Source organism: Cygnus atratus, chromosome 7 (genome assembly GCF_013377495.2).
Source record: "Cygnus atratus isolate AKBS03 ecotype Queensland, Australia chromosome 7, CAtr_DNAZoo_HiC_assembly, whole genome shotgun sequence".
Taxonomy (NCBI): domain Eukaryota; kingdom Metazoa; phylum Chordata; class Aves; order Anseriformes; family Anatidae; genus Cygnus; species Cygnus atratus.
Genome location: NC_066368.1, coordinates 15,200,760 through 15,211,895, shown reverse-complemented (window position 1 = coordinate 15,211,895; position 11,136 = coordinate 15,200,760). Strand labels below are relative to the sequence as shown.

Sequence of the window (11,136 nt, the reverse complement as noted above, 5' to 3'; positions counted from 1 at the left end):
GTGCTATGTCCTCCAGGCCAGCACCAATACTCTGCTGATGAGAGCAGCAATCTGATATGTTAGACAAGAAAGCACCGAATTGAATCACCTTGTGGTCCACACCATGGTCTTTCCTGTCACCCAGGCTCACAGCCTTACCTTCTGAGCAGTGTTAAATTCTCTATGGCCAACAATACCACACTTTCTCTGTGCTCCCCGTTTTTACCCACATGTGGTCCACCATCTTGTAACTTAAATTTTCAAAAGCAGCGTTCCTTCTTGCCTGTCTCACCCGATCTGGTCCATGAAGGAGACTTCTGCAAGGCAGTCTACAAATTAGTCCAGTCCTCACTGCACATCTCCATTTCTGAGGTGTTTGTTTCTCTGCTTTGTTATGGTAAAGTGCTTTGAGTTCAAAAGTCTCTTTTAAAAAACAAACAAAAACCCTTCACACAAATTGAACAGAACTCTGCATATATGATACCAGAGGGCTGCGTCAGCAGAACATTCCCACTGAGTTATAGTTGTGCCTCTGTGATAACACAGAATCATTGAATCAGTTAGGTTGGAAAAGACCTCCAAGATATCTTAATCACCACTGTGACTCATGAAAACTCACAACTTAAGCCATGAACTCAGGTGTCCTGAACTACAGTGACTATATTCATACATGAAACCACTCCATGAACTCAGGTGTCCTGAACTACAGTGACTATATTCATACATGAAACCACTCCATGAACTCAGGTGTCCTGAACTACGGCGACTATATCCATACGTGAAACCATTCCTTCTGACTTTGAATCCTTCCTACTGACTGCACATCAGCCAGTACTGGAAAAGGCTTCGACGCACACAAAGCAGCCATTCCTTTCCCAGCTCTTATGTTAAGAAATACCATGTATGCTCCTGAGATGTGTTTTGGGAAACACTGATACCTCTGATGGATCCGTGTGAAAGGTGGATGTGCCCTCCGAGATGAAGCTATGTAGTTACTGTTACAGGTTTTCAACTACCTCATTCACGTAAGGTGACATGCTGCCGCCACCTTTTCAGATATTACATTCTCCTGTCATCCTCACAGACTGTATGCTACTGCCGAGATGGGCAGACAAATCTGAACCCAAATCTGAAGTTTTACACTTTGCAAGAATTTCTGTTGTCAGGGGGATTCCCTTCAGCTTTGTGCATCTTCTAGAGAACACCAAGGAGCAAGATTAAAGGTCCTTTATCGCTGGGTCTCTACTCTTCCGATGGACCTCTCTGACACCATTCAGGTATTTTGTTGGGTATTTTGCGAGGTAACTGAAAGGAGTCCAAGGCTTCAATTCTGACTACCCAGCGGTAACTCCACAGGCTCTTTCCCCCGAGCACTGTCTGAAGAATAAACACATGGTTTGTGCGTCGTGTTAGGAAAAGAACCTGGAAACTCCCTGAGAAAAGCCCCTTGGCTCCCCAAGGAATCTCACCGTCTACCCACCCTCCCCCTCGAGCACTCTCACTCTGTAGCCCAGGTTGGCTCCCAACTAGCTCACCTAACCAGTCAGGTTGGTAGATGCTTCTTCCCATTGTTTACCTCACGTGTTCATCACCTCTACGTATCAACAGATGTATCAACTGACGGCTTTGTTGTGCTTCTCTTTACCTAGCAGCTGCTGGATTTCTAATTCCAGGCACTGTTTTGCAGCCGTGGCTATGTTGTTTCCCTCCCTGGCATTCTAGATTCTAGATGTGATTGTTTTCTCCTTTGGGGCGGCCGGAGGCTGACTAATTCTGACACATCTCTGTTCTGCTGCTCTCAGGCCTGGCTCTCCTGACGCATGACTAGGGTTTTAGTTACATTTTTAGCTCGGTGTTTATTTGCCGTTACCTTGCCCTTGGTAAATGTTTGTGTCTCCTGTACAAACTGCCTCATGTTACACAGATGAGCTCATGTGGACTTCTCCATTCACAGTGTCTATCTAGAACTGACACCAAAGCATAACGTACTGAACTATGCGAAATAGATCATGCACTTCTATTTGTAAAATTAAATTAAAAAGAAAAAACAACACGGCAAGAGGGGAGCAGCTGCAGTGTTTATTTGACGACCACATGCAGTGCTACACAAGTCGTTCTCCTCTACGCGCTCAGCTCCCTTCCTCCCCAAGTGTTGCTGAGCAGCTCGTTGCCACAACGTCCAGGAATGAGTCCTTTTATTTAAAATGGCCAACGCCAAGTTTCCAGCCAGGCCAGGGACTGGTCACTCAGGGGAAACCAAGGGAAGAGACGTCAGGCTTTGTCACCTAGTTTGCGTCCTCTGCAGCCTGAGGACGGAAGCGGTACACATCTGTCCATGTGGCAGGGAAGACCCTGGAGTCTCATCGCTCTTGTCCCAGCACAGTTCCTTCCACTACAGGATGTTCTTTGCAATTGCGTTCAGGGTCCTCACTTTGGCCACATCTGCCACCTTTATGGAGTATTCAGGGGCAGAGAAGGATGCTCCCATGGCAACGTTTGGATTTCTGTAAGGAAAATGACTGGTTACTAGCTGCAGGTGATACAGATGAGTAAGATACATCAAGGAAAACCATTTCCCCCGGTGTCTGCAGTAGCCAGAATACCTGCTGGTGCCCCCCAGACCAAAGATGAGAGACAGTGACAGAACGAAGAGTAATTCAAAGGACAGAAAAAACAGCACCTACAGAAACTCAGTGCAGCCCTGTGGTCAAATGTAAACCATTCCTCACTGTGCACAGCGGTGCCTCCCACAGGCCTCCCAAAAGCCACACACAGCAGTTTTACAGGTCAAAGACAACTACACCGGAACCTGCCTTCCCAAGCACACGCACATTCACGAACCCCAGGGCAGCAGTAGCAGAGGAAATGCCCCAAGGATCTGGCTGTGCTCGGAGCTTGAGTCCAAGTGATGAGCACCGCTGGATTCACACGCTGCAGAACACAGAGCCAGGCATCACGATCCCAACCACAAGAGCATAATTAGCACCCAGAAAGCTGTTTGAAATTTACACCCGTTCTACAAACTTATATTCACATCAATCCAGCTTTTCCCTTACACAGGATTGCTAGAAAATAGTGAAGAAAAATAACCAGTTACCTGAACTTCATCCCTGAGTCCCGGGCTGAGCGAGCAGAGCAGTGAAACTCAGAAACAGTAGAGCCTTCCAGAATCCTCTGCAGGTTGCGCTCCGTGATGCCACCCCCTGGTGGGAAGAATCCCCGTTTATGTCACATCCAGCACGGAAAGCACCGCCACAAACCCAACATCACCCCTGGGATCTACCTGCTAAGGGATCGGTGCCACCTGCACAGAGGGGGAAAAGAGCCCTTGGGACAACGGAGACCCTGGCACTTGTAAAGAGATGGGAGAAGCCGTGGCTCACGCTCTCCGACAGATCTAGAACTGTCCCCAGATCCCCCGGTGAGCAGCAGCTGCAGGCTCTGAGGGCTTTACTCACACCAGGGCAGGAGCACCTCCCCGCTGGGGACCTGGCTCACAAAGCCCCATGAGACAGCACAACCCAGGGCAAGAGGCTAAGGAATGGGAGCCAGAGAAAACCGGACGTGTTACAGATAAGAGGAAAAAAAATTAAAAAATTACCTGGCACCACCACGATTCTGCCCTTTGCCTGAAAGAAGAGTAACACATTAGTGATACTGCCACAGCACTGTGTCCCCACGTGCCATTATATGGTGGCAATGAAAGCTTGTGTACCGCGCCCTCAGAAAGCTCACGAGTGCCACCACAGCTTATGATTCACGTACTCTCACCCATCTTTTTTGTCCTATTCCCATTTTGACAAAGAAAAGCGGAAAAGACTTCCGGCTAAGGCAACTTGTCGCCATTTCCCATTGCCCCTCTCTCTCACCTGACCGCCTCTCATAAACACATTGCACTTTCCTAACGGGAGCTGAGACGCCCCAGCAGAGCCCTCACGCCGCTGTCTGTGCGAGTTAACCACAGCAGCGGCTTCCCGGCCAGGTCCCTAAGCATCAGAGCCCTGAAGGGCAGCTCACGTGGGCACTGCTGCCCCAAAGTTGGGATCAACTTGGAGCCAAAGCCCTGTCCTGAAAGTAACTCTTACCTCCCGCCTCTGACTCCACGAGCAAGAACAGCCCAGTCAGCCCTTGCTGCGGGAGACTTCAGGGATCCAACCCGCAGGGACTTGGGAAAACAGACTAAAGCCACACCAGACGTGGGGGGAAAGAGCTCCTGGACAGCAGCTCCCTCACAGAAATGAGGGTTACCACAAAGGAGCTGCCTCCAGGCAATGCCCGAGAAGCAGCCACGGTGACCCAGAGGAGCAGAGGGAACACCTACCTGCTCTGCAAGCTTCTTAATCAAAGACAATCCTTCCAGCGCTGAGCTGTCACAGCCGCTGGTCAGCACACGCTCGAAGCCCAGGGAAATCAGGGTCTCCAGTGCCACCTGAGGGTCATGCACCATGTCGAAGGCTGAGAGACCAACGGAACAGCTCAGAAATCACTCAGCTCATTGCTCAAACCCTGCTCCCGCCCCCCACCCGAGGGAAAAGGAGACGGGAAGGGCCCTTCTCCCAGCTCGCCACCGCTGCGAGGAGGCACAGCTCCTGGCTACGACATCGCCCTCGCAGCAACAGCAGGGCTGCAGTGCTCAGCTCCTTGAACGTTTCAACATTTCCTCCCCGCACAGGGCAGTGACACGGCCGCCAGGCCTGGACCCCCTGGACCTTTTCCCTCCTGGGCAAAGGGCGCAGCCACAGCGTACTCTCGCAAAGCACACCCGGCCTTCCCCCGCCTCCAAAGGAAGACCAACATCCACTAAGCCCAGCTACCGCCCAGCCCCACCTGCCCCCGTCAGCAGGGCAGAGGCTGGTCCGTGATAGGGCCCTGTGCTGGTGACTCACCTCGATGAAACGTGACAGGCAGGGGACGACAAACAGCTGCAATAAGAAGGCACATGGTCAGTCTGGGCTGGTAGAGAGGGTCCCTCGTGCTAGAACCAGAAAAGTACATAAAGTAAAAGAGGTAAAAGGCTTCTCGGGCCGTTTCTGGGGAGCTCAGAACACTCCCAGCACTTGCTGGGAACAACACAGCTACAGCTGCTCCTCTTTGTGCAGGTTCTTTGGTTGGGAAAAAATCCTCTGCTCTTGCCAGAGATGTCTTTCTCTGCAGGAACAAAGTAGGGAACTTGTCTCATCTACGAGGGAAAAGGCACAGGACCGATGCTATTTGAAAGCAGGAAACAGGATTTGTCCCATTTCTTTCATTGCTTCTAATTTCTGTTCTAAAACAGTCCATAACAAATTCTGCCGGCGGTGCTCAGCATTAACAATTTACTGGGCAGAGGTTGTCTGTTTGTACAAAAAGAAGTCTAACTGCCTCTTGCCCTGAAAACACCGGACCCAGCAGAGCACCTCATCGCTTTATCAGATGCTGCTGTACTCCGTCCAGTGCATCCATTTGCACGCAGGAATCCCAGTTCCACGTTGCCAGAGAAAGGCTCAGCACGCAGCTGATGGAAAAGACGTGGAAGCAAATTCCTCTCTTGCTATACGCTGAGAGTCTGGCCTAACAGTTTGTCACAGGGCATCAGGATAAGAACAAAGAAAATGGGAGGGAATCCAACGCTTTAAGCCTCTGATCCCCCAAAGCACTTCAGCTAATTCTCCTTCCTTCTGAAGCCCTCCGTTTTTGTTCCAAGTGGCCCCAAACTCAGTGAGCTGCCTGGGGCAGCGGCCCTTGATCTGCAATACTTCTTACCTGTTTAACGCGTTGCACGTATGACAACACACGACACGTGTAAAAGGGGGGGAGAAGGGCAAGGACACAGACAAAGCCTGCAGACCAAGGCACTTACGCAGGGCTTTCCACAGCATCACAGAGAGCAGCGCAGAACTACGCCACCTGCTCACGACGGCATCCCACCGAGCTCAGCGTTCACAGGTAGGGATGCTCTTACCCAGCAACGCCGTGCAGAGCTCCGTATCGATGCGCCCATCCTCGGTGAGAGCCCCGAACACCAGCCCGTCAGCCCCGTGCAGCTTGGCCAGGCGGATGTCAGCCTTCATCACCTCCACCTCCCGGTCCGAGTAGAGAAAATCCCCGCCGCGGGGCCGGATCATGACGAACACCGGGACCCGCACGCACTGCTTCACCACCTGCAGGAGGCCTGGCGGGGACAGAGAGAGGCGGGGGAGGAGGGGAAAGAGAGAGAAGGGGGGTTAGGGAGGGGGCGCTGGCCGAGCTGACGGGCCCGGGGGAGCGGGTACCAGGGGGAACGGGCACAGGGGGAGGGGGAACCGGGGAAGGGGGACCCGGGGAAAGGGGGGAACCGGGGGAGGAGGGAACCGGGGGAGGGGGGAGCCGGGGGGGGTCCGTGTTGGGGCACGGGGTCTCACCCATGCTCGGCGTGGTTCCTCCCTCGACGAGGCCCGCGCACAGCTCGATCCGGCCGGCACCTGCGGAGGGGCGGTCGCAGCGGGTCGCACCGGGCCCCGGCTCTCCCCGCCCGCCCGCCCGCCCCCCCCTCCCGGTGCCTCCCCGGTGCCTCACCTCCGCGCTCCGCGTTGACGGCCGACTCCACCGAGTCCACGCACACCTCCATGAGGAAGCCATCCTCCATGCCTGCGGGGCGGCAGCGGAGCCGTCAGCCCGAGCCGCGCCATGGCGGCGCCCGCCTCGCCGCTGGGCCTCCCGCCGCGCTTCCGCTTCCGCCTCCTCCGCTTCCGCTTCCGGCCTCGCCCCCTCGCGGCACGGGCCCGCGCCCTCCGGCGCGGGCCCGTGCCGCGAGGGGGCGAGGCCGGAGCGCGCGCGCGCGCGCGCGCGCGGCGGGGGAAAGCCCCGCCCCCTCCCCACAAAGCCCCGCCCACCTCCCCCGGCCCCGCCCCCGCCTCGCCCCGCGCCCTCCCCTCACCTGCGCTGGCGGCGCGCGGGGGTCGCTGCTGGCTCTGGGTCACGTGCCGCGGGATCGTCATGGTGACGCCCAGGTGACGGCCGGAAGCGCTCGCCACGGCTTCCGGTGCCGCCGCCGCCGCCGCCACTTCCGGGGTCGCTCGGGATGCTGCGGGTGCTGCGCGGCGCCGGGGCCGGGGCGCGGCTGCTGGGCCCGGGCCGGGGCGGGGGCGGGGCCCGGGCACGCCCCCGGCTCCTCGGCCTCCAGCAGCGGCTGCCGCCGCCGCCCGCCCCGGTCCCGGTCCCGGCCGCCGTGGGGCGGTGGCTGCTCGCCTGTAGCGGGGCCGTGGCCGGGGCCGTGGTGCTGGGCGGCGTCACCAGGTGAGGGCGGCCCGGCCGGGGGGGGGGTCGGTGGGCGCCGCCGGGCGTGAGGCGGAAGCATCTCATGGCCCTCCGTCCCTGGCTGTGAGGGGGTAGGGGCGAGGGCGCCAGCTGGGAACCACTTAGAGGCGTTTCTGGGCGTCCCGGGGCCTTGCCCAGCTCTGTCAGCGCTGTCCGCTACAGCCAGCGGCTGTCGGTTACTTAACGCTCAGGCAGTGACCCGTGTCTGCTCGCAGGCTGACGGAGTCCGGCCTTTCCATGGTCGACTGGCACCTGGTGAAGGAGATGAAACCCCCGAGGACGCAGCAGGAGTGGGAAGCGGAGTTCCGGAAGTACCAGCAGTTCCCCGAGTTCAGAATGTGAGCGCTCGGAGGCGGGATGGGGCTGGGAGCGTCGCTCCCGTGGCCGTGCAACACGGGGAGCTCTCACGAGAACAGAACTGCCCTCTAATACCACCAGCAAGGCGAGCGGAGCGCGTCTGGTGGTGGCCACGTGCAGTCACCCTCCTTCACTGTCACCTCCTTTCCTAGAGGAAGGTGATCCCTCATCACGGGAAGCAGGACAGCGCCATCACATTAAGCAGTTCTTTGTTCTAACCCCCCTAACAGCCTGAATCACGACATGACGCTGACAGAGTTCAAGTTCATTTGGTACATGGAGTACTCCCATCGCATGTGGGGCCGCGTCGTGGGCTTGGCCTACATCCTGCCAGCTGCATACTTCTGGAGGAAGGGCTGGCTCAGCCGCCCCATGAAGGGCTGCGTTCTTGCGCTCTGCGGGCTCGTGTGCTTCCAGGTGAGCGCTCTGCAGCCGCGGGGAGTAGCTGTGGTATCTCCTCTGGACGTTTCCTGACTGAGCATAGTCAAAACACCGGGATTCATGAAAGATTTTTGGGGGAGGAGGGGGGTCAGTGCTGGTAGGGTGGTTCAGGATGGAAGAACCAAGTTATTTTATCCCTAACGTTTCTCTGGCTTTCTGTTTTGTGGGATGGGGGAGCTGGCTCTCACCCTCTGTTGCTTTGCCAGGGGCTGCTGGGGTGGTACATGGTCAAGAGCGGACTGGAAGAAAAGCCAGACTCCTACGACATTCCTCGGGTCAGCCAGTACCGCCTCGCAGCACATCTCGGCTCCGCGCTGGTTCTTTACTCTGCCAGTCTGTGGACGGGGCTCTCTTTGCTGCTGCCGCGACACCAGGTACGAGGCGGTGCCTCAGGAGCTGAGGGCACAGCGGAGTATCCCATTTGGAGGGTGGGGGACGTGGGGTAAAGGAAAGGGTGTGGAGAGCGCTGGCTACTTCCATTTTATCCCGTTCCTGGAAGCTGGTGGAAAGGCTGTTTGGTAACAGTTACGGGATGTTGCATTTGACTTGTACTGCTGTACTCGCGCTCAACAGTGACTAGTCTCAGAGTTCGTGCAAGCTCCGGCAGGAGTCAGGAGATCAAATGACTTGTGCTAACGCTTGTCCAGTGGCCGCTTCGGTTTCTGCACGAGGTTGGACTTGATTACGTGTGGTTTTGAGGAACCACTGAAGCGTGGCTGTGCTGTGCGTTGCCCTCTGTATCCCTCCTGTAAAATACGCGCCAACCTGTCCGCCTGTATGTGCAACGAAAGCTTTCCTCGCTTGCTGCAAACAGCACTGGAAATACTTCCCTTGAATTCTTTTCACTTTGTTTTACAGTTACCTGAGACCCGTCAGCTCCTGCGCCTGAGGCGCTTTGCTCATGGCACTGCAGCTCTCGTTTTTCTTACGGCCCTTTCAGGTAAGGCTGTTTCACACCGCTGTCCCGTCCGTGGCTTGCTTCTCTCTGCCTTGTTTCCCTTCTGGTCTGGTGGGGACCGCGAGAAACCCCGCTGCGTTCTGTGGGGAAACTTCCTTCCTTTCAGGGAGCTAACATTCAAAAAACGTACCGTACTGGGAAGTTCTGAGCAGGCAGAGACGTGCCGCACAGCCTGCGCGCTGTTGTGTGATCTCCGGAGGCTTCCCAGAGAAATTCAGGACCAAGCTGAGTTCTTGAGTCAGGCCGCATATAAGAGCTGCGCCCGGGGTGCCGTCTGTACCTCGTCCAGTAGCCTTGTTCTCTGCTCTGGAATTGCAGGTGCCTTTGTGGCAGGGCTGGACGCTGGCCTTGTGTACAATTCCTTCCCCAAAATGGGGGAACGCTGGATCCCAGACGACCTTCTTGCCTTCTCCCCCACGCTGAGAAATGTCTTTGAGAATCCTACAACCGTACAGTTTGATCACAGGATCTTGGTAAGTGCCATCTTCCTGCTATGTCTGCTTCCTCCCGGTGGCTTCCTACAGCCCCGCTGTCCTCTTTGGGCTGCGCTTCTGTCAGTGTGAGTGATATCCAGGGCGTCCTAAGGTCCTGAGAGCTTTGTCACCAACGTGCTTCCAAAGAAAGAGGGAGGTTAGCGCTCGTTTGTTTTTTTTTTCCAATGCGGTCTCCTTCCTTAAGGATGTCTTCCTGCCCAAGTTACAGGCGTCATTTCTTTGTGTCTCGTTTTCCACGACATGAGCCGCAGGTCAGGGTAGCCCTCGCTGCGGAAATGCCTGTGGACGTTGTGTTGAAATAAAACTTGGAAATCTCACGACTGAGTGGTGTCTGCTTCCTCTAGCATTTCTGAAGTTCCTTTACGCCAAGAGTGCCTTGTGGAAAAAAACTCAGAGCAATTTGGATATCAAATAACGCTGCTGGCGTTACTGTGGGCTAAGCCATCACTAAGACTGAAAGGAAGGAGTAAGTGATTTAGAAGAATCATCATCTGGTGTGACACGTGCGATGAGATAATGCTGGGGAACTGTGGCTGAGTGGTGAAAACGAGATCATTTTTCCAGCTGACAGCTTCCACCTTTAATTGTCAAGGTGACAGATGGAGAGAGGGCAAAAATGATTCCTAATGCATTGAAGAAATGAGGAAAAGCCATTGGGAAGTAAAGCGTTAATTCAGAGAAAATGGAACTCTCCATAACTTGAGTATAAATTTCAGGGTTAACCGGCGGGGGTGCACAGGAACTCCAGGATTTGGTGGGGGCTGTGAACTGTTCCTATGGGACGTGAACATTTCCTTGGGACTTCTTTCAAAGGGCAGTTGTTTCTCCTTCCCGCTACAACCTCGTTTCCCTCTTTAGGGAGTTGCCACAGTCACTGCCATCACGGCGCTGTACCTCTTCTCGCGGAAGATCCCGCTCCCTCGCAGGACCAGGACGGCAGTGGCTTCCTTACTGGCTGTGGCTTGCGTGCAGGTACTTTCTGTTTTATTTCCGCTGCAAAACATTGTCAGGACAGACCCTTCCCGGCGGTGGAAGCGGTGCAAGATCTTCGCTTGCGCGAAGCGTTTGGAGCCGGGAGGCGGCACGGCTCGCGCAGTGATTTAGAGGGCGGGGGAGAGTCCGGCCGCGGGCCTTGCTTTGTGCTGGGGGCTCGGTGCTGCGTCAGCACGGCCGCGCTCACGCTTCTTCCTTCTCGGCAGGTGGGCCTGGGCATCGGCACCCTGCTGCTCTACGTCCCCACGCCGCTGGCCGCCACGCACCAGTCGGGCTCCCTGGCGCTGCTCAGCGCGGCCCTGTGGCTCGCGGCCGAGCTGCGGAGGCTGCCCAAGTGAGCGCGGAGGCCGGGAGGCACGGCCTCCACCACCGCGGAGGCCGGGCAAGGAGGTCGGGCTGCGCGCCATAAAGGAGCTGCTACCGCCGCCCCCGGCCGCTGGTGTCCGCCTGCTTGCGGGGCGCGGGGCGCGGGGCGGGGGGCGGGAGGGCTCCGAGGCCCGAGGGGAGGCCGAGGGGAGGCCGCTGCCTCCGCGGAGGAGTCGGGAGGGGGGGGGGGGGGCGGGGCTTCGCCGCGCGTCTCCTCCAATGGGAGGCGGCGGGGCGGCGGCGCGCCGCGCGCCGATTGGCCGCCGGGCTCGG

The 11,136-nt window shown here is 56.7% G+C and overlaps 2 protein-coding genes across 3 annotated transcripts; one reads left to right on the top strand and one right to left on the bottom strand.

The window, feature by feature from the left end:
* Positions 1 to 2,037: 2,037 nt before the first annotated feature.
* On the bottom strand, positions 2,038 to 6,967 carry CUTC (cutC copper transporter). 2 transcript variants are annotated; one of them, XM_035545670.2, is made up of 9 exons: positions 6,875 to 6,967; positions 6,514 to 6,585; positions 6,360 to 6,419; positions 5,921 to 6,119; positions 4,866 to 4,901; positions 4,301 to 4,434; positions 3,581 to 3,608; positions 3,077 to 3,182; positions 2,038 to 2,483 (listed from the first exon to the last, which is right to left on the bottom strand). In XM_035545670.2, the coding sequence occupies exons 2-9, from the start codon at positions 6,574 to 6,576 to the stop codon at positions 2,372 to 2,374; spliced, it is 738 nt and encodes a 245-aa protein (XP_035401563.1). In that variant the 5' UTR covers positions 6,577 to 6,585; positions 6,875 to 6,967; the 3' UTR covers positions 2,038 to 2,371. The 2 variants fall into 2 exon arrangements, with proteins under 2 accessions (XP_035401563.1, XP_035401405.1); XM_035545512.2 differs by having other exon boundaries at positions 5,921 to 6,130; positions 6,875 to 6,961.
* A 36-nt stretch (positions 6,968 to 7,003) lies between these two features.
* LOC118247190 (cytochrome c oxidase assembly protein COX15 homolog) lies at positions 7,004 to 10,922 on the top strand. Its single transcript, XM_035544967.2, has 8 exons — positions 7,004 to 7,233; positions 7,470 to 7,592; positions 7,842 to 8,028; positions 8,259 to 8,426; positions 8,911 to 8,992; positions 9,329 to 9,483; positions 10,363 to 10,476; positions 10,704 to 10,922. Exons 1-8 carry the CDS (start codon positions 7,019 to 7,021, stop codon positions 10,833 to 10,835), a joined length of 1,176 nt encoding a protein of 391 aa, XP_035400860.1. The 5' UTR covers positions 7,004 to 7,018; the 3' UTR covers positions 10,836 to 10,922.
* The last annotated feature ends 214 nt before the right edge of the window (positions 10,923 to 11,136 follow it).